Raw genomic sequence first — 21,078 nt, forward strand, 5'->3', positions numbered from 1 at the left:
TCCGTCAGGAGGAGGGGGGCGCAGATCGGGCCATCCATTCGGCCAAAGTCAGTGTATCATCCATCATACAAGACATGTCTACTGTGCGAGATCAGATACTCGTCGGTCAAAGCATGATTAGAACAAGAAAAGGAAGATACATACAAGTAGACACTCGGTACTCGTCACGTTCGTTGGTGCCGCCGCCATGTTCATCTGATGCGTGCGCACGTGCGTGCGGGCGCGTACATGGCGATCAGTCTCTCGCCCCCTCCGATGCCGCCAGTACGTGCGAGTTACTCGCATAGACACCTACAGGCATACATACAGTACATACATCCATGGCGAGCTCGCCGGCCATCCACGGCGCGCGTCTCACGGTGCCTCCTCGCAGACCACGCGACGGTCACCGTCGTGTCCGAAGGCCGAACCCATTCGATCCAAGTCCAAGCTCAAGCCCCAGTGCGAGTCCACAACTTCCAAGCGCAATCATCGAAATCCGGGACAAGGCTGAGCGAGCGAGCGAGCGAGCGAAGAACCGCTTGCCCGTCCCCTCTCGTTCTTTCTCTCACTCTCTCACACTCTCTCGGTGAGTCAAGTTGCTAGGCAACGTCGTCTTCGTGTTCGGCTACTAAATGCTATGCTATGCTATGTTGTGCTATACCGTGATATGCAACGCTGCTTCACCTGAGCCTTACCTACGCCCCCGGCATCACACCCAATTTGTCTCCGATAATTATTTAAAATACCACATACCAAAGTCCATCCTTCAGTCAGTCCGTCAGTCCGTCCGTCCGGATGGCTGACCATCCATGCATTCTCTTTTCCATTGCCGAGACAAAAAGGAGAGGGTTGCGTCCAAAATACACTTCCCAAAAACTAGATCGCTCGACAGCCACGCATTCTTATGCAGGTCATGACGGGATCCCCTTCCCCCCCTCTTCCACCTCTTCACCTCTTTAAGCGGCCCATGTCCTCATTGTCCAAGGCTGAGACGTCTTGCACGCCCCCGGTGCCGTTATCAACTTGGCCTTACTTCTTCTTCTCCCTGTCCTTATTCCCCCCAGCTCTGGCAATCCCACTTGCAAACTTCCCGAACCCTCCTGCGAGACTATGACCTCTCTTGTGCGGTCCAGTTCGTTCTTCCCCTGCGCCCGCGGCTCTAGCACCAGGGCCAGCGGCACCTCCTCCACCTGGTACTGTAACCGTCAACCCACTGCCCGCCTTGACCAGCCCTGACCCGGTCCCGGTTGCGCCAACACCGCTCAAGGGTCTGCCGCTATGCAATTTGTGCCCCGTTCTGAATGCATCGCCATCTGTTGCTCCACCAATACCGCCATCTCGTAAACTCGCACGGCTCGACCGACCGACATCATCAACTGCGCTCGGTATCGCAGACCTAGGTGTTTCTGCATCGAGGTCTCCCCGGAGGAGCCTCTCGTTTCGGCGTCTTGCACGTTCCTGGGTCTGTTTGAACTTGTCAAGAAGTTCAGGCCATTTTATCTCGGTTGCGCCGAGGGACGATGTGGCATCACGCGTTCGCGACAGACGGGAGGCGACGGTGCTGTTTAGGGCGCCAGTGCTTGCAGCGGGGAGAGAGGAGGAAGAAATCCCGGAGACGACTCTAAGAGGTCACGAAAACAGGTTAGAGCGATGTTCAAGCGGGGGACGACGAAGAGGGTAGGAAATGGAACGTACGACGGTCTAGCGGAAGTCGGCATCGACGGCGGCGTATGCAACAGTCCTATGGCGGAGACACTGTTGAGGCGGTTCTTCAAGGCGCCGAAGGCGGAGGATTGAGGAAGCAACATCAGGAGACCGTAGAGACATTTGTAGAGGTAGGGGTAGCGGTCGGGTTCGAGGAGTTGGAGCCGCAGATCTGTGGATTTTCCACATCAGTGAGAGCCTCGCCCAACAACAGGTTGCGAAAGGAGTGCATCGAACTTACAGGTAAAAACTGGACTTTCTAGTAACTGCACTAGCTTGTCGATTTGGATGAGCATGTTGACCGTCATTTCCAAATCCGCAAATATCTGTAGGAGATTGTAGGCCTGTTCGTACGCCTGGGCCAAAAGGCATAGCGAGAACGTAGCCACAGCATTGTGGCACCACGCGCGAAACAGTGCCACAAAGAACATCTGTCCCTCTTTGCTGTCCGGATTTCGGAGCCTCTTCCTCAGCTCGGCCAGTTCGGGTGCTGTGATGAGGTTGTTGTTGAGATTCTGGACCATGATGCTGGCGAACTCGATGTCTTCGTCCTTTTCGATGCAGTCCGCCAATGTCCTATAGATACGTTCAGGTTGGAGGTTGATGCACAATTGACGAATAATCAAGTTGCCACGGATCTCGAGCAGCTTCCGGTCTGTGGAGAAGAGCTGCAGCAAAGCCACCATGAAGGATGTGAAGTATCCGTCTTCGCTGTTCCTGGAGATCTGGGAAAGGAGTTGAAGGTCGCGTGTCACGACCGCTTCGGCCGGGTCTGAAAGCGTCTTGAGCAGCGCTGGGAAGGTTCCATCGTTGAAGGCAAGGACTTTCTTGGGGGCCTTTCTATGAAGCATGATCAACCAACTCAACGCCGCTACGCGTGTCTCTTCGTGCTCGTTGAGAAATTGTAGCGTCAACGCATTCACTGCTGCCGCGTAGTCGAGGTCTGCGATAGGTTGCGGAGACGGCGCTGCGGTAGACCTGGGAGTGACCTCTGGGGGCGATTGCTCTATCTCAGAGGGGCCCTCTGGTGATATCTCGCTTCGACCGTCTGCTTGAGAAGGCACACCCTTGCTCGTTCCCGCTGATTGTCTTTTTTCGGATCCATCGCCATCCCGCGTCGTAACGCTGGCTAGGGTGCTGGACCCGTGTGCACTTTGGTCCTCAGTCGACAACTCATCCTGAAAGGTGACAATATAATCCATCAGCGACCTGTTGACCTTGCTGGCAGTTGTTCTGACTTGCTCCGATTGCGCCGACAGTGCTGGCAAAACACGAGACAACAGACGAGGCACAAACTGCAGAATTTCTTCCGGGCTAATCTCGAAGAAGCTGTCGATCCATCGCAAGGCGACGATTCCGATCTCTTCTTCCTTTTGTTTTGACAAGCCCTCAAGTCGCAACTGTGGCGCTGATTCTTTACTGGACGAGACGTCGACAAACTTTAGCAGGATGTCAAGAATTTGTGCGTAATCCACCTGTACGTCCTGTCCGGGGATCCAATCACCGTCGCGCTCCCCAAGTTCGTTGAGTTCGTCTTGGGCGGTTCCCGATTCTGAATCTTCGATGGCATTGTCGTTTGATTGACTGCCACGACCTGTGGCACTGCCCGCATCAGACCCAAGCCTGCGGTTGCCGGCTCGACTTCGACGACTTTCAGCGATACCACGCTTGATCTTTGCGATTTTCTTGATTTCGTTAAGGAAGCGCTCCAGCAGTCCCTGCGTTGCGACATACACGTCACGGTTGGGATCTCCGAGGAATTTGAAGAGGCCTCCAAGAAAAGCTGGTAAGTAGTGGACAAGCTCCAAATCCGGAATAGTATCCAGGAGCGTCAGCCACGAAACCAAAAAGGTGCGAGTAAACGGGTTGATGACATGAATGCGCTCTTCAAGAAGGGGAATGAACTTTGCGAGGGAGAAGGTCGTGGGAAGCTCGGCGCTTTCCTTGTCGGGCTCGAGTTGTTCGCCGTCTTCGTTGAAATTGAGGACTGAAACGTAAGAGGCTGCAGACTCAGAAACGATATCCTTAATCAGACGGTCGAGGAGCTCAGCACCGTTCTTCACCGAGAGCTCTGAGTCGGCCGCAAGCTGTTTGGTACAGGGTTAGTGGCGAACTAGAGTGGACAGAGGTCAAGTCATGCCTTGCATAATGCATCAAAGATGTCGTTGAAGAAAACTAGAATCTCTCCTTTGGCCACCTTCGCAATGTTGTACATAGCCTCGCAGGCATAATAGCGTACGCGGGCATCTTGGTCGGTAAAGCATGCAAGAACAGGTGGAACAATATCGGATAGATAGCGCGCAACTTCGTCCTAGAGGCGCGCGGGTATCAGCAATGGCCGACCCGCATCATGTTGGCGGACCAGACATACAGAGCCCAAGGCGATGGAAGCAGCTGCTAGACCAATGAGTCCTCCGTTGCGGGCGTGTGGAAGGTGCACGGCATAGGCATAGTCGTGACACAGTTGATCGATCGTCTTCCGGATCTTGTCGTATTCTTTGGTGGCACTAGCCTCCCTGATGAAACGCTCGAGCCTCGTGGGAATCAGTCACAGCCACAAATATCTCGATGAGCGGTTGGATCATACTCGAGTGCCCCCTGCTTTCTTTTGTCGTAGAGTTTGTCAGTAAGCAGACGTTGGACTGCGGGATCCATGGCGATCTATCGACGGAGTGAGGCGGGTTTTCAAGATCATTATCGAATGGGCGGTATAACGCCTCGGTGGCACCAAGATGCAGTAGTTTGAAGGGCCAACTTCGGATGCTGGGATGAGAATTCTGGTCCCAGGATGATCGAGAGACTCTGTCCAGCCTTTGATAGCTATTCAGAGATGTTGGTCGAGTGGAGTGAGGGCTTTGTGGTTGATGAACAAACGCGTCGTTGTGCAGGGTCCAGGGGCCGAAGCACCATGAGGGCTGTCACCGTCACCACTCACGACTCACCTTCCCTCTTTCCGCCACAGCGACTCGATTGGCCCAAACACCACGATGCCAGCTACATTCAACTACCCAACGAGTAACTTTAGTTAACAGAATCACTCTCACCGGTTTGCGTCGGTTTGCCATCCTTGTTCGCACAAGGTTCATTCATTATTGCCGCCTGTCCATCTGTGAACGGTCGCGCAGCCATCCATCGACGTTCAACCGTCTAGTCTCTGGGCCGCCTGTTTGTTCCTCAAGCAACAAGTACGGTGTATACTTTATCGGCTAGGTTTCTGGCTTGACTTGCTCACACGTAACCGCCTGCTGCTGTCCGGTGCACCAATTGATCATCATGACATTCCATGGTACCATCGTAAACAAGGGATTTCCCCAAATGGTGCTGCCTAACAGACCCTGACACCTGACATCCCACCAATCCGCTCAGCAATCCTAATGCTGCCCGCTACAACCTCGTAAAGCGCCCTTTAGTGACTGATATACTGGAACACAGCACTCACGGCATTCTCCGAGGCCTCCTGCCGGAGCAGGAGATCTTGGATTTTGCCAAGCGGTCCCTCGTCCCCGGAGTTGACAAAATGGTTCCAAGAGCTCGTGTCACCGTAAAGCATCGCCGGCGCCTTGGTTTGTTGCGTCCCATCCGGTTTGCACCGTTTGCACTTAAACGTGTCATGGGTGTCGCTGTTGGTATCCGGTTTGAACTGGAAGAGCTCTCGGAGAGAGTCGAGAGTAAAATGTCGCTCGACATCTTCCGCTGAGTCCACCACGGTCGAAGAAAGTGCCTGCTTGTGTGATTGGCGCTGGAAGATCTTTTCTTCGATCGTGCCTGTTCCCATGAATCTGTATACAAAGCAGTCTTTCTTCTGACCGTCACGCCACACTCGGGCAAGAGCCTGCTGGTCTGCAGCCGGATTCCAATCGGGATCGAACAGGACAAGACGGTTGGCACCAATTAAGTTGATACCACAACCACCCGCCTTACTGCTCAACAAGAAGACGAATTCTTCGCCGTTCGGGTCGTTGAATTTGTCCACGAGTTTCTGTCGTTTGTTGACGTTCATCGTGCCATCGAGTCGCAGACATCCGTAACTCCGCGCACGGCAAAGCTTCTCAAAAACATCCAAGGTCTGAGTATAGTTGCTGATGAGGACAATTTTGTCGTTCGTGTCTTGACGGATTCGAGCAAGCATACGTTCGAGAACGGCAAATTTGCCAGAGTGCCACGATTTGACATCCCGATCCCGACCGCGGGCTTCTTTGGGGACATAGTCGTCAGGCCAATACTTCTCACTTCCTGGCAGATCTTTCTCAAGGTCCAAGAGATCGGGATGGTTGCATAACTTCTTGAGGATCCCGATCGCTTTCAGCGGCTGGCTACCCTTGCCCCGCAACAGACTCTTGATGTCCGGGCTTTGAATGAAGTGATTGTAAAGATCCTTCTGGAACGGGGCAAGATTGCAGAACACCACATGCTCATACTTGACAGGCAAGTATTTGGACAGGATGTCGTTCGTTCTTCGGATGATAAATTTCTTCACGAGAGATCCAAGCTCAGCGTTGGCTTGTTCACCCTTTTGCTTGTCAGCATCTGATCCCGCAGCGTCACGGCCGCGAAGAATTGGCAATTCAAACTTCTTGCGGAAGTCTGCCTTGGTTCCTAAATACCCCGGATTTGCAAAGTCCAGCAAGGCATAATATTCGGTGAGATCATTCTGGATGGGTGTCCCTGACAGAATGACCCGTCGGTCAACACTCAATCCGGTCAATGCCATGTATGTTTCGCTTTCGGCATTCTTCAAGCGATGTCCTTCATCACACAGCATCAACCCGATCTTGATATCTTTGAGCTCTTCAATGTTGAGCCTCAAAGATTCATAGGACACGATCAAGACAGGCCTTGCAATACCTCTGCCCGTGGCCATTGCCCATTGTTTCAGCTGCATCGTGAGCTCTTCTTTGGTTGCCTTTCCATCAATGGCGAAGGGGTTGATGGCGCCCTCACCAAGCCATTTGACAAGCTCATTTGCCCAATTCTTGACCAGACTGGCGGGGCATGCAATGACACATTTCTGGATCGTGGATTTGCCGGCCTCGGGAGATTGTTTGAGTAATGTCCACATGAGGGTGATACATTGTAGAGTCTTGCCCAAACCCATTTCGTCGGCCATGATGCAACCTTTGGCCTTCTCGTCCACCAGCCCTGTCGTACACCGATACAGGAATTTGACTCCCTCTACCTGATGAGGCCGAAGCACTTTGGCCAGCCTTGGATCGATGACCACCGGCACTTTGGGTCTCTCGCCTTCGACTTGTTTCTTGATACCAAGTATTTCAGCCAGGCTTTTGTGCATGAGAGGTGTATCCAGCTTGGGCTTCTCTTCGTCTTTCTTGTCTTCAGCCTTCTCGTCGGCCTTCTCGTCTATGGTTGGGTCGTATAAAACGATCGCAAACTCTCCACTGGGATCATGTAGAGGTTTGTTAACAAAGCCATTACCTCGGCGCATTCCCAGACTTGGTGCTGGCCTTGATGGATCGAAAGCATTCTTGTTGATCAAGGGAATGGAGAACCGCGACCGGAATGTCGTCTCCTTATCCTTGACCTTGAAGACTGGGAATCGGTCTTTGAGGGCAGCAGAATCTTCATCCAGTTTGAAACTACCGCTTGTATCTTCACCCCCGCCGTTCACTTCAGCGTAGTTGACTTTTCTTCTCTTTCTGGCGGGCTCGCCGTTTGACTTGCGGGAATTGGCTGAGCCAGGGCATTTGAAGGGTTTGACAAGACGATCAAGAGCTGCTGGTGAAATAGCACTGAGTCTGCCAGCTTTTGTTGGTGGAATATTTTCCTTGTCGTGGTCAGCCGAGATCGACTTGGTACGTATCCTGTAGGCATGGTTAGAACAAGTATGGTGCGGACGAGACATACATACATAGTTCCGCAGGTACAACACGCCAGAATAATAAACACCTCGGCCACGTTGAATTGGATCTTGGTGAGAAATGCAAATGAATGATGGCGGCTGTGACAGTAAATGGAAGTCACGCTCAAACGCGTCGTGGAGTGACGCGTATTCACGTGCTTTCACGGGCCATTGGCACTTGCCCGATGAGGTAGGTATCCTTGGTGTGTACCAGCTCCACAAGATTCACCACGCACAGACACATTTTTACAAAGATATAGACAGACTACTGGTCAAAGTTCTAATAATCACGTTACCTTAAATAATGTCTGACCATAAAGCCGATCTATGAAGTGTGGTTAAATTACAGGCCTTGGTCAGCAAAATATGATCTAGGCCAAAGACTCCCATCCGAAATCGGTTGAAGGGGGCTGCGATTTGTATTCTGGACTCAAGATGTCGGCAGACTTCTGGGCTAGCTATATCTCTGGTGGGTTGGGGATCTTGGTGGGCAATCGCCTTGATGTCCTGAAGGTCGCAGCTCAAGCAAGCACCAGGAGTGTCCTTGCAGAATCGACTCTACAAGCCGACTCCCGTACGCAGCTTCGGAAGTTTACAGCACTGTTCAGAGGAGCCGCTGCTCCCGTCTTGGGCTACGGGGCATTGAACTCAATATTGTTCATGACTTTCAACCGCTCCCTGAAGTTGATGGATCCAAGCATATTTGACTACACCAAACTTGCTGGTGTGGACTTTGGCAAGATTTGGGTGGCAGGCGCTATCGGAGGGCTCGCGACATTTGTCGTCTCTGCGCCGTCAGAGCTCATCAAATGCAGAGCCCAGCTGATTGTCGATGGACAAGGATCTTCATATGGAGTGTTTAGGGATATATGGAAGCAGAGTGGGCTTCGAGGACTCTATTACGGAGGCACAATCACTGCTATTCGAGACGCCGTCGGATATGGCTGGTATTTTTGGTCGTACGAGCTAACCAAGCGATTATTACTTTCGAGACAAGCCGATCCGTTCATTTCTCCTACTGCTACGGAAGTTCTGATCAGCGGAGGCATTGCCGGAGTCATCACTTGGGTATCCATCTATCCTCTGGATATTATCAAGACCCGTCTCCAGACACAGCCTTCCTCGACTGCAGAGTGCCAAAGGCTTCTTCCCGGGACCAATGTGGCCGTTCACCAAGCAAAGACTTCTATGACCATCGCTCGGGACATATGGCAAACCTCCGGATTGGGCGGCTTCTATCGCGGTGTTGGCATCTGTAGTTTGAGAGCCTTCATCGTAAATGCAGTCCAGGTAGGCCACTGTGATGTCTCGTTGTCGTTTCCTACTAATCTTGGATAGTGGTATGCATACGAAAGGATCATGGCCTTCCTAGGGAACAATCAGTGAGGGTCCATGACCTAGATGGAGCGGAGCGGACGGAGTGTGGGCGGGTTTGGGGACTCGAAATACTCGTGCAGGGCGCCTTCTCCTTCCAACGAGTCGTGCCTTTGCGGAGTCGCCCTAAAGAGTCGCGTTTGCATGCCCCTAGTTCGTCAATAAGGCCGTCCACCAGGGAGGGCCCGTGAGAGTTGTAAGCTGCATAGATCCACACGGCTCCGAGCTCAACGTTCGACATCTTTCATGGCTTCATTGTCGGTGCTATCTTCCGAAGGGAGAGGCCGACGATTGTCTGTTCCCAAGCCTACGGCTGCGTCTGCAGCTTTCTGGGTGTGTGCCTCTTCCTTGAGCATTCGAACACTAGTTCCAAAGTCAGGTCTCTCCACCGAGTCGGAGGATCGCAAATACCGTCTCTTATGGTTCTTCCCTCTTCTGTGCTCGTTTAGATTATGGCTGTCTGAGAAATATTTGGCGCATTCGGTGCAATAGAAAGCACCTAGTCCGGGCAGGTCCTCAGCGGCTTTGGTACTCTTGTGTTGAGCAAGGTGTCTGGGAGATTTGAGGTCGGCTTTGATTTGGTCAAGATCGCTGTAACGCCATATTAGAAGGACCACGGTCTTGAGGGCAGTTGAACGGACCGGGTGCGACGCTTAGTCTTGATGCGTCTGATACTGCCCATAATGTTTCTCGGAGCAATCTCCGCAAGGCTTTCGGCTCGAATGTCTGCAGGCGAAAAATATCAAGACATGGGCATGCAAGGCTGTTTTGGAGGGGGCGAGGGCGAATGGCAGAGTTTGCGGGCCGATGATTTTTGGTGGTGCTTGGTGGTGTAGTGGTCCCTGCCCAGCAATGTGGGTGCCAAGCCTGTCGCCAGCAAAAGCGCGGGATGCCGACTGGGTCAATGTAGCGGCTCTTTTCGGGCTGCCTCATCCATCCAATCGAGAATCGGAGAATGCATTGGACCTCATGTTACCCTCTCCTGGGCTCTCCGCACCAGCTTGGAAGCCATGACCTGCCTGCCTTGCTCTTCCACTCTCGCCATATTGAGCTGTCTGAGTTCTGGTCAAAAGATGGTCAACAGTGTTGGGAGAAAGGAGGACAGGTGCTCGAAAATCACACACGAAACCGTTCATGCAGTCTGGGCAAGAAAAGATTGGGATCTAATAGAGCACCTTTGAGCATCTAGGTCAACGACGTAATTACATCAACCATGATTGGCTAGTGCAGCGGTCTGCAGGCCAGAAGAAAAATTGAGGGCGTGAGGCATTTGCTCGGGAGCATGAGCAGCATGGGTGGCATGGGGTAGCGGTGGAGCTCATTGCCTAGGTACCGAGCAGTAGGTAGGAGCTGCGGAATGCTTCAGGTTAGTTGTTGTTGTGCGGCAAGATCGGTCTGGTGGATGCATGGCTATATATCAAGGGCTAAGGGATTGTTGGAATTCCACGAACCTCTTCCTGGAAAATATTGCGTCGATGAGGAGGAGAAGCGGTTGCTCGTTTTCCGCACTTGACGTCGTTCCAGGCTTATCGTGCTTTGGCCTCTTTGCCCGAGGCTGATTGGTGCTGGGTGGGTGCTCCAGCCTGCACCCTGCGAGCTTGCAACAAACTCCTCCCATTCATCCACATCTCAATTCTCCCTCCACACTTCACAGCTTCTTTCTTCATTTCTTTTCACCTCTCCGCTCTCTCTTGATCCTGACCGGCTCTCCCTTGAGCTTGGGATTTCTGCGCCTTCCGCTAGACATCAAGTTTTGTCGCCAATATGATGTCCTCGAGGCCTTTGGGCCGCCTGGCCTCCCGCCTGGTAAGTCATCCGAACTGCTTGCATCATACCTTTGCTCGCTTGGTGTTTCCGCAACCTTCACAGTTGCTGCATGGAGTTAATCATTGCCTTGCTTCTGGCTCTCATCTACGACCCCGAGCTGACATGGGTGCTGAACCTAGGGAGCCAAAGTTGGTTCTGTTAGTTATCTATCTACCTCGATCCGGAAGCAGTACCAGCTCACTGACAATCCATACCAGCCCTTGCGGATGTCCAGAATGGGTTATGCCACTGTCTCTGACGATCCGCTCAGCAAAAATAAGTCACACCTGGCACGTCTGCATTGTTCATAGGTGCTAACAGCCTAACACAGGTCGAGATGACGAACTGGGAGAAAGGCCATTACATCAACTACAAGTGAGTACCTGTCCCAATTGCTTCTGTTTTCAGACTGGGAGCTTAGAGGTTTCGACTCCTGAAAGTGGTGGCTCGGACAATCTCATATAGAAATCAGTCGTCGTTACTGATACTCCTTGCAGGAAGATGTCGGAAAACCTAGCAATTGTCCGCAGCAGACTCAACCGCCCTCTCACCTATGCTGAGAAAGTTCTCTATTCACACCTGGATGACCCGCATGGGCAAGATATCGAGCGTGGAGTTTCCTACCTCAAACTCAGACCTGATCGAGTCGCTTGTCAAGATGCTACCGCGCAGATGGCCATCTTGCAATTCATGTCCGCTGGCATGCCCTCAGTCGCTACACCGACCACCGTCCATTGCGATCATCTGATTGAGGCCCAGGTTGGTGGGGACAAGGATTTGGAAAGAGCAAAGGACATCAACAAAGAGGTCTACGATTTCTTGTCCACGGCTTGTGCAAAATACAACATCGGCTTCTGGCGTCCTGGCTCGGGCAGTAAGTGCTTTGCGTCTCCGAAAGACAGTTCGGTTGATGCTGGAACTATTCTTATTATTGTTTTTGTGTTGGGTCTGCAATGATACAGGCTAACGGATGTTCGCGAAAAACAGTTATCCATCAGATAATATTGGAAAATTATGCATTTCCTGGTGGTTTGATGATTGGAACCGACTCCCATACCCCCAATGCTGGTGGTCTTGGTATGGCTGCGATCGGCGTGGGTGGTGCCGATGCTGTCGACGTGATGGCCAACCTGCCTTGGGAATTGAAGGCACCCAAGATGATTGGCGTCAAGTTGACCGGTGAAATGTCTGGATGGACCTCTCCGAAGGGTGAGTTGGCTGTTATACAGACTGTTATTGTATTATACTGATTCATCATAGATATCATCCTAAAGGTCGCGGGCATCTTGACAGTCAAAGGTGGCACGGGGTGAGTTTCCCATTGTCCTCAAGCTTCTACTCATACCGAGACAGACTCTAACATATGTACAGGGCAATTGTTGAATATCATGGTGAGTATGCACTTTTTCCTCGATACGTCCTCGGGTGCGCTCTCCTACCCCATCATATTCTCCTGGGCATTCTCCTGGGCGGGCCGCGCCGAATCCAAAAATAAGTGGCACCGTTCTTGACCCGAATACACGCTACTTCCAACGTAGCCGGAGTGATTGACAATGTCGAAATCGCCGCCGGGTCGAATACAGCCAACAGTTACGGACAACCGACAGAGCACCGCTATTCCTATGAGGAGATGGAAACGCCCCTTACAAACGAATGGCACCTCCGACCCAATGGCGAATGACTTCTAGCATACCACTGTTTTTCAGTTCGGCCCATCCCTCACTGTGTTTCCCTTCTTTTTTGGAGGAATAATACCATGCGGAATTATGGCTAATATTTTTCCGAAGGTCCGGGTACCAATAACCTCTCCTGCACCGGCATGGGTACCATCGTAAGTGCCAAATATCCACATTCGTTTAGACGTGAATGCTCACTATGTACAGTGCAACATGGGTGCCGAGATCGGAGCCACTACGTCCATATTCCCTTTCAACGATCGCATGTATGATTACTTGGTAGCCACCAAGCGCAAGCATATTGGCGACTTCGCTCGTGCATATGCTGCTGAGCTTCACGAAGACGAAGGTGCCGAGTACGATCAGCTCATTGAGATCAATCTTTCCGAACTTGAACCTCACATCAACGGCCCCTTCACCCCAGATTTGGCCACTCCCATCTCCAAGTTCGCACAGGCAGTCAAGGATAACAAGTGGCCAGAGGAGTTGAAGGTTGGATTGATCGGCTCCTGCACAAACTCCTCGTATGGTAAGATTTCCCATTCTCCCAAAGACTGTTTGACTTTTGTGATTTTTGGGCCAGGATCAGTAAAGGCTAACAGGTGGTCGTAGAGGACATGAGCCGGGCTGCATCAATTGCTCAGGATGCTATGGACCACGGCGTCAAAGCTAAATCTCTGGTATGTGTTATTGTGATCTTCTACCCCGATAGAGTTTGCTGACGATATGAAGTTCACTGTCACGCCTGGTTCGGAACAAATTCGTGCCACCATCGAGAGAGATGGTCAATTGAAGACTCTCGAGGACTTTGGCGGCATCATCCTCGCAAACGCCTGCGGCCCTTGCATTGGTCAGTGGGATCGACGAGATGTCAAGAAGGGCGAGCCCAACTCGATCATCTCTTCGTACAACCGAAACTTCACCGGCCGAAACGACGCAAACCCTGCTACCCACTCATTCGTCACGTCCCCAGACTTGGTGGTGGCCATGACCATTGCAGGAAATCTCAACTTCAACCCTCTCACGGACACACTGAAGGACAAGGATGGCAACGACTTCAAGCTCAAGCCCCCTACTGGCGAGGGTCTGCCCCGAAACGGATACGACCCAGGCCGTGATACGTATCAAGCCCCGCCTGAGGAGCGTGCGCAAGTGGATGTGAAAGTCTCTCCTACGTCCGACCGTCTCCAGATCCTGGAACCTTTTGAGCCATGGAATGGTAAGGATTTCCTCGATCTTCCTATCCTGATCAAGACCAAGGGCAAGACCACGACCGATCACATCTCCATGGCTGGTCCCTGGTTGAAGTATCGCGGTCACCTTGACAACATCTCCAACAACATGCTGATTGGTGCCATCAATGCTGCCAACGGTGAGGCCAATAAGGTCAAGAACTTCAAGACAGGCGAATGGGATGCGGTTCCTGCCACTGCTCGACAATACAAGAAGGAACGCATTCCGTGGGTAGTGATCGGCGACTGGAATTACGGCGAAGGCTCCTCTCGAGAGCATGCCGCCCTTGAACCCAGACATCTTGGAGGTATTGCCATCATCACTCGAAGCTTTGCTCGTATCCACGAGACCAACTTGAAGAAGCAGGGCATGCTGCCCCTGACCTTCGCTAACCCCGAAGATTACGACAAGATCAACCCTGACGACAAAGTCGACTTGTTGATCACTGACTTGGCACCGGGCAAGCCTGTGACTATGAGAGTGCACCCCAAGGATGGCAAGGCCTGGGACTGCGAGTTGCAACACACATTTAACGCCGGCCAAATCGAATGGTTCAAGAATGGTAGTGCCTTGAACACCATGGCCAAAATGCACGGCAGCCGTTGAAAAACGGATCGAGTTCGTCTCAAGTTAACATGCAACTATTGTACAGGATGCAAATGAAATCGAGACGGAGGGGGCCGGACAACGGAGGCGGCTCAAGAAAACCTCAGTTAATTGAGATCCGGGACGGAAAGTGAGAAGTAGAGGTCAAATATCATCCGTGTGTCGAGATGGATTGGCGGCAGATCGGGGGCATGATTTTATGTACTTTTTCGTAGCGGGAATACCAGTGCACAACAGTTTTCAAAAGTCACTACTACATTCCATCCTCTCCTCATAAGCCTAAGTCGTTTCCACGCACTCGGATATGATGCTTATGTATCTGAAGGTCTGAGCAGCACAAGGCTGCACGACGATGTCATTGACAGAGGCCGTGAGAACCTCGGCATGTGGGGGGAATACCCGATTGACAATTACGGGCCGGCGATTGCGATATGCGCTGTATCTTCTGTCACAGCTTGTATATATAAGGACAAAACCTCGCTCTCGGCTCTTACGTACCTACAGTCCCCGAAGGGGTTTTGTTACGCGACCTCGTTCTTTGGAAGGGTCTTCTGTGTGCATGAAAGGGCCGGGATTTGCTCTGTGAAATGGCGTGAATGCACAGAGTCGCCAACGGACAACCGAGTAAGACGTGAATTGTTTCTATCACACCTCCGAAAATCCGTCGCTATTATTGCTCCACCAAAACAAATCCCCTTGACACAGAGCCCGGGTGCATACACCCCTTAAGCCGCCGATTCAGCCTGTCTCGTCCTATCCGACCTCGCAACATTTCCACCTCTACATCAAATCGGCCCCAGAAGGATTAGTCACTCACGCTACCATCTAGAGAGAGATCGAGGACTAATACAAACATCGAGCCCGACAGGCCGTTATATGCGCCAGATCTCCACGGGACTGAGACCCTTTCACAGCATCACCACTACCAACTCGACCTTTCGAGGCCGGAGACGCGCCATGGCACAGAACCTACCAAAACTCCCAGACTGGGAGCAGATCAGCACGAACATTGTTCGCATCCTGGGCGGGAATCCTAGCAAGGTTAGTGGGTGTGCACTCACGTTGTCTGTCTAATACGGGCCCTACTGTTGTCATGGCTTCTCTGTCTACCATTCCTCCTCCTTTTTCTTCTGGAGAGACAGGCGTCGTCTTGCAATTTGGTGCTGGGGTACAGGGAGACAACAGAGAGAAAAGACTGATGGTTTCAATATCCTACTCAGACCTTACATACTTTTATGCTAACCTTCTTGTGGGAATAGTTCACGCTCCAGGGCACAAACACGTATCTCCTCGGCACAGGGCCCCGGCGCATCTTGATCGACACGGGGGCGGGCGAGAAGAAGTGGATCGACACGTTACGCACCGTGTTGACCTCGCAGAGCAGACCCATCACCGTGTCGACATGCCTGCTGACACACTGGCACCACGACCACCTAGGCGGGGTGAGAGACCTGGAAAAGCTCTGCCGGGAACTCAACAGTCCCGAAGAGGGAGGAGGGGCAGTGAAGGTCTACAAGAACCAACCGACGTGGAACCCGGACGGCTTGATCGACCCTTCGCGCGTGCACGACATCCTAGACGGGCAGATTTTCTCCGTTCCTCCCTCAGAGGACTCGGCGTCGGGCAGGACAACAACAGAGGAAGCGCCGTTTGAGATCCAAGCGATCCACACTCCTGGCCATGCCAAAGACCACATGGTCTTCCAGATCACGTCGTCGCCCGACCCGACGGAAGTGGGGGCGCTGTTCACGGCGGACAACGTGCTGGGCCACGGCACGGCCGTGTTCGAAGACCTGCACCTGTACCTACAGAGCCTGGACGTGATGAAGAGGCGGGTGGCGGACGCCGTCGTCACGCAGCAAGCGCAGAAGGGCGGCACGATCACGAGCAAGAGGGCGTTCCCAGGGCACGGGGCCGTGATCGACGACGCCGTGGCCAAGATCGACGAGTACATTGCACACCGGCGAATGCGCGAGGAAGAGGCCCTGAACGTGCTCAAGCACGGCACCACGACGCCGCCAGGCGGCTCGGAGCCGCTCGTGCACGACAGCATCACGCGAGTCGGCGATGACGGCGACGACGAAGCCGCAGGCGCTTCCCCTGCCAACGTTGCCGTCGGTGGAGGCGAGATCGCGCTGGGCAAGGAGTGGGAGAGTATCGAGATGGTCAAGGTCATCTACCGCCACTACCCGGAGAACCTGTGGCAGCCGGCCGAGAACGGGCTGCTGATGGTGCTCGAGAAGCTGCGGCGCGACGGCAAGGTCGTGCGCTCCAAGGAGGGGAGGTGGCGGGTCAGTGAGAAGGCTACGCTTTGAACTTGATTTGAGCGCTGGATTGGACGCTGGACGCTGGACGCTGGACGTTGGACGTTGGGCGATATGGTGTTGGAAGAGAGGTTTCTCACGACGATCATCGTCATCACCATAGCGCCGAGGGGAGGGATAGATGTATGTGGCCAACGCTGCTGAGGTAGAGAGAAGGGCCGTGAAGTTCAAGTTCAAGCAAGCTTAAGGAAAACAGCCCAAATGCGTGTGCATGTGCATGTGCATGTTGATGACAACATCTACTTAGAGGGATGGGTTCTTAATCAAGATCTCTTGATACTCTGTTATTATTGCTTTTCATGGCTTTCTTCCCTTCCCTTCCCTTTCTTTTCGGCGAGAAGAAAGACAGAGGGAGAGAAAAAATTCCTCCGTATCTTGTCTCTCATCTACATCAACCCTTTCTCCCGGAAGAACTGCACGAGGCCCTGACCTACGCCGCCGGGGCTCGGTTTGGCAGCACACACGTCAGGGTCGAAGCTATACTTGTTCCTGAGATGGTCGCGCGTCGTCGGACCGATGGTCGCAATGATGTACCTGGTCTGCGCGTCCGAGGCAGATACGTCGCCATCATCATATCTGAAGTTCTCCCACCTTGTTGTCCTCGCGCGTTCGGTTAATGCCTTGCTTTCATCGATATAGTCTAGGGACCGAAGCATGGATTCGCAACCCTGAGGACTGAAGACGACCACCACGACCACTCTGGCCCCGTCGTCCTTGAACCTCTTGATCCGCCTTCGAAAGTCATCTTGAAAAGACTCCATGACCACGGTGGTGTAGACTTCGACCTCGTCCACCTGGATCCTCTCCTCCGGCGCCAACTTACCTTCGTTATCCATCAGTGTCTTCGGTATGACATCCCTTCTCTGCTCACCAACAAGGAAGAGCAAAGGCTTCTTTTGCAATTTCGCGTCATCTCTGTCGACCCGTTCTCCCCTCGGAGGCCCGAGACCGGGTGTGAATGGCAGTCTCGGTGCGTCGTAGAAGGTATCGAGTCGCCGCGAATGCAGGGCGTTGTAGTGCGAGAGGATGTATTGTGCCAGTTTGTCACCGTTGCCAGTATGTTCGCCCAGCACGGAAGGGCGTAGGCGAGAGAAGGGCGAAGACTGCGAGGACGAAGATTCGGCGACAAGGGCGTTTAATGCCCGCGAGGTCGCAGGCCCAACGGTGTACAGGGGGAACACAAAGTCGTCGTCGAAGAGATCCCTCGCAGCACCACCATAGTCTGCTGTGGGATCGGACGTCTGCGTCATACCTGTCAAGGGACACCTCCAAGTCAATTCCTTTCTCCGTGCACAAGGGAGTAGCGTCGGAGGGACAGACCATACCGGTGCCCCAATCCGGAGTGGACGAATTCACGCCTCCCTGTCCAACACCGTCCGTGCCCCTCTGTTGCTCGGCCCCTCGCTCGACTCTCTTGACCACGTCGGCCCACGCCTCGACCGCCCTCTGACTAGTGAAGACCATCCCACCATATTGCTCACTCAGCCTCCCCCTCTTCAGCAGCTCCTCGAGTGTGCTCAGATTCTGGACGTTTGCTCGATGGTCTAGCACGGGCACGAACTCGGGCAGGAAGACGGGACTAGGACTATCCGTGTTCTCGGTGGTGGAGGTGGTAGCATCGCCACCGCCGCCGTTGCTGCAGGAGGCGGCGAAGTATTCCTCATAAGCATCATGTGGTTGAGACCGCGTTTTAAGAAGGAGCGTGGGGATGGTCAGTGGACTTGTCATGTTTGTCGTGTGAGCCGAGCCGGAAGACGCAAGCCGAGCTCTCTGAGACGTAGACGGTGTGAAGCAAGGAGGGGTGGTGAACGGAGGATGATCGAGCGAGGGGAAGAGGTAGTAAGCTTCGGAAGATGGCTGTGCTGAGGGACCAGTGGTTGACAGTCAGTTTTGGGAGAGGCGCAGTCATCAATTGATTCAAAATTCATCAGCGACAGTATGAATGTAAAACAGCTTCAGCACCAGCAGTAGACACATGATTCCACATACTAGTCATCCGCAGTTTCCGGTGCTGACTCTTAGACCAACCTATGCCTGCAAGGTCGAAACAGCTTGTCTGAGCCCGTTTCTGCAATTGAAATCAAAGCAATCCGCCCGCACTCGCCGGCCCCAGACCTAGTTGACAGAGGTGTGGATGACCATGTACGGCGTTTGTGCTAACGAAAGCCGCAGCCTTGCGAGGCTCTCTAAGAATCGGCAACATTGCCGTATCGTGCTAACTAGAACCATGCTGGGCGGACATATGGGGTTACGTACCTTGATTCTTGGTATGTACCGAGTACGTAGCTCTTCCTCATTCTCCTATTCGAAGGTACAAGACCATCAAAAAAATGTGACTACAGCCAGCCATTTCTCTACCTTTCCGTTTCCGCGCTGAGACCGGTCTGTTTCCAGTTCACCGCCCTCACAGACGCGAAGCAGCCCGTCTCACGGTCAAATGTCCTGGATGTTTGTTCCCTTGCCAACGATGCCAGGTTGCCGCTACGGCTGATTCAACCGTCTGGACTCGCAACACAAATTCCCCAAGAACAAGAATCCCTTCCGATCTCGTGAGCCTTGTGCGAGCGGCTTTGGGGGCTCACGCACGAAAAATGCCTTTGCTCTGTACGAGTCATGGAAAACATGTTATTAGACTAGAGGCAGCCCTGCGGTTCCGCCTATTCTCCTATTCCTCAGACAAGTCTCGTGAGCTATGACCTTTCTGCAAGTGCCTCAGCAACTGCGCGAGCAAACAGCTTTATGTCAGCCCGCTCCAGAATTAGCCCTCTCGTTGTATCTCAATGGATTCGCCCAAACACCAGCAATAGAGGGGGTCTGTTATCAGTAATCCATCCCCCTGCCAATATTTGGATCCTGGCATCGATGTTATGAGCCTCTGAACGTGCTAGCAAGAACACTCTTGCCTATCTAGCAATCCAGAGGATGGACTCCACAAGTTCGAAGAGGCAGCCAACAGGACACACATTCGCTGCCCACGGGCGAGATGTCCAGCTGCAGACCGACCATGGAGTCTTCTGGTGACGTTGTTGTTGACTCCCAGGCATACAATCTTTCGTTGGTAGGACAAGCTAACAGAAATTGGCGGCTCACTGGTTACGACGACGTCCCAAACCTCGTACAGCCGACTAACATTGACAGGTCGCACAACAGCAGCAGGAAGGCTGCCTTTCCACGGTGGAGCAAGGCGATGGAACGATTCTTTGAACAATCTTCCACCTTTGGCAGAGCTTCAAGTAGTACATTCGAACGGCCAAACCAGGAAGATGAAGCGGGAAGGACTTCTGGGGAAGGGTTGTGAGCCATACGAGTTCCAGATTGGGACACAGGTTTGGACTAGGTGATAATTCGAACAGAAGACGGGCAGGAGGGGAGATGACCAGACGACGTCCATGGCGGCCTTGATATCATTTTTGACAGCCGTGAAAACTACCAGTGAGGCAATCGAGCTGAAGAGCTGTCGTCAACCGTCATGTGTTTAATCGCTACTGTCTGAAGGGTCCAGAAGCATCGGTGTCGTATTTGTTTGTTGCCTCATGCATGTCTTAATTTAGCCTCCGAGGTAGCAAACATCTGCATCCTGGATCTGCGCTATTCTGCCCAATGCCAAAACAGTCTGGGGAAATGTAAAGGCAAACCTTGATTCAAGGTTTGTTGATGTCTTGTGGGTGAGCGTCCGTGACACGGCAGCTGTCATATTGGCCTTGAAAGAGGTCGAACCAACCATTCGCAAATGACTGTCACTTACCGGGCGACGCTTGGGACCCTGGCTGACACCGGAAGTATAGCGACCAGCAATCCACGTACCCAACGTTCTCGGGCGTAGCCAGCGCATGAAACAGTATAGACTTGTGCCTTTGCGTTTGCTGCAGGCCGGCGTTTCAAGTTGCCTGTTTCAGTAAGCCCGGTATAATGGCCCTATCATGTTGCTCGCGCCTCTTTGAATTGAAATTTTGGTACATGCACATGGGACAATTGGGATTCCCAACGGGCCTGGAACACTCAGACCCCATGCAACAAGGCGACGCATGGGGAAATATGCGGCATGACGGACATCGTCCGGTTTGGCGTTGCTAGAGTTCCACACAATAACCAGCCACGAGGAGCCCTTGCTCAAGGCGGTAACACGCATACATGTCAAACTGGCTAACCTCTTTGCTGTGTGTAATGCACGAGCACATTTGACTTCAGGCTTGATGAAGCCGTCGCGGGACGAATCCATCAACCTTTTCCTGACGCGCCGGAAGGTCCGAATTTGAAAACCATCTTGGCCAGATGCCCAACTGAAAAGCCCGGGTTTTTATCGTCTTGCTGAATTGAACGGCAGGTGGGGATCAAGCCGCTGTTTGCTCTCCTCTGGCGCCTAGACCTTGGAGCTCAGTGGCAATATATATGATGCGCCCAAGCAACTTCACGCTGTCAATCCTGTGACGCTCGCTATACTCACGGCCTCGTACCATCCATCGTCTTGCACATATTTTTCGGGCTCTTTTATCACCTCTTTCGCTTCATCGTCAGA

The 21,078-nt window shown here is 52.8% G+C and overlaps 7 protein-coding genes across 7 annotated transcripts; 3 read left to right on the forward strand and 4 right to left on the reverse strand.

Moving 5' to 3' along the window:
- Positions 1 to 1,011: 1,011 nt before the first annotated feature.
- Z519_10013 (uncharacterized protein) lies at positions 1,012 to 4,341 on the reverse strand (the record flags this gene model as incomplete). The annotated part of the gene is made up of 7 exons (XM_016767732.1): positions 1,012 to 1,603; positions 1,678 to 1,858; positions 1,928 to 3,074; positions 3,117 to 3,773; positions 3,863 to 3,997; positions 4,058 to 4,220; positions 4,274 to 4,341. 7 exons carry the CDS (start codon positions 4,339 to 4,341, stop codon positions 1,012 to 1,014), a joined length of 2,943 nt encoding a protein of 980 aa, XP_016615830.1.
- A 751-nt stretch (positions 4,342 to 5,092) lies between these two features.
- Positions 5,093 to 7,546, reverse strand: Z519_10014 (uncharacterized protein; the record flags this gene model as incomplete). The annotated part of the gene is made up of 1 exon (XM_016767733.1): positions 5,093 to 7,546. One exon carries the CDS (start codon positions 7,544 to 7,546, stop codon positions 5,093 to 5,095), a length of 2,454 nt encoding a protein of 817 aa, XP_016615831.1.
- Positions 7,547 to 7,978: 432 nt separating this feature from the next.
- Z519_10015 (uncharacterized protein) lies at positions 7,979 to 8,929 on the forward strand (the record flags this gene model as incomplete). Its single annotated transcript, XM_016767734.1, has 2 exons — positions 7,979 to 8,833; positions 8,882 to 8,929. The coding sequence occupies 2 exons, from the start codon at positions 7,979 to 7,981 to the stop codon at positions 8,927 to 8,929; spliced, it is 903 nt and encodes a 300-aa protein (XP_016615832.1).
- Positions 8,930 to 9,144: 215 nt separating this feature from the next.
- On the reverse strand, positions 9,145 to 9,599 carry Z519_10016 (uncharacterized protein; the record flags this gene model as incomplete). Its single annotated transcript, XM_016767735.1, has 2 exons — positions 9,145 to 9,508; positions 9,559 to 9,599. 2 exons carry the CDS (start codon positions 9,597 to 9,599, stop codon positions 9,145 to 9,147), a joined length of 405 nt encoding a protein of 134 aa, XP_016615833.1.
- Positions 9,600 to 11,224: 1,625 nt separating this feature from the next.
- Positions 11,225 to 14,238, forward strand: Z519_10017 (aconitate hydratase, mitochondrial; the record flags this gene model as incomplete). Its single annotated transcript, XM_016767736.1, has 8 exons — positions 11,225 to 11,597; positions 11,711 to 11,932; positions 11,984 to 12,032; positions 12,095 to 12,114; positions 12,511 to 12,554; positions 12,607 to 12,928; positions 13,012 to 13,079; positions 13,132 to 14,238. 8 exons carry the CDS (start codon positions 11,225 to 11,227, stop codon positions 14,236 to 14,238), a joined length of 2,205 nt encoding a protein of 734 aa, XP_016615834.1.
- A 957-nt stretch (positions 14,239 to 15,195) lies between these two features.
- Z519_10018 (uncharacterized protein) lies at positions 15,196 to 16,553 on the forward strand (the record flags this gene model as incomplete). Its single annotated transcript, XM_016767737.1, has 2 exons — positions 15,196 to 15,279; positions 15,498 to 16,553. 2 exons carry the CDS (start codon positions 15,196 to 15,198, stop codon positions 16,551 to 16,553), a joined length of 1,140 nt encoding a protein of 379 aa, XP_016615835.1.
- Positions 16,554 to 16,948: 395 nt separating this feature from the next.
- On the reverse strand, positions 16,949 to 18,290 carry Z519_10019 (uncharacterized protein; the record flags this gene model as incomplete). Its single annotated transcript, XM_016767738.1, has 2 exons — positions 16,949 to 17,814; positions 17,888 to 18,290. The coding sequence occupies 2 exons, from the start codon at positions 18,288 to 18,290 to the stop codon at positions 16,949 to 16,951; spliced, it is 1,269 nt and encodes a 422-aa protein (XP_016615836.1).
- Between the last annotated feature and the right edge of the window lie 2,788 nt (positions 18,291 to 21,078).

Source organism: Cladophialophora bantiana (assembly GCF_000835475.1).
Source record: "Cladophialophora bantiana CBS 173.52 unplaced genomic scaffold supercont1.17, whole genome shotgun sequence".
Taxonomy (NCBI): domain Eukaryota; kingdom Fungi; phylum Ascomycota; class Eurotiomycetes; order Chaetothyriales; family Herpotrichiellaceae; genus Cladophialophora; species Cladophialophora bantiana.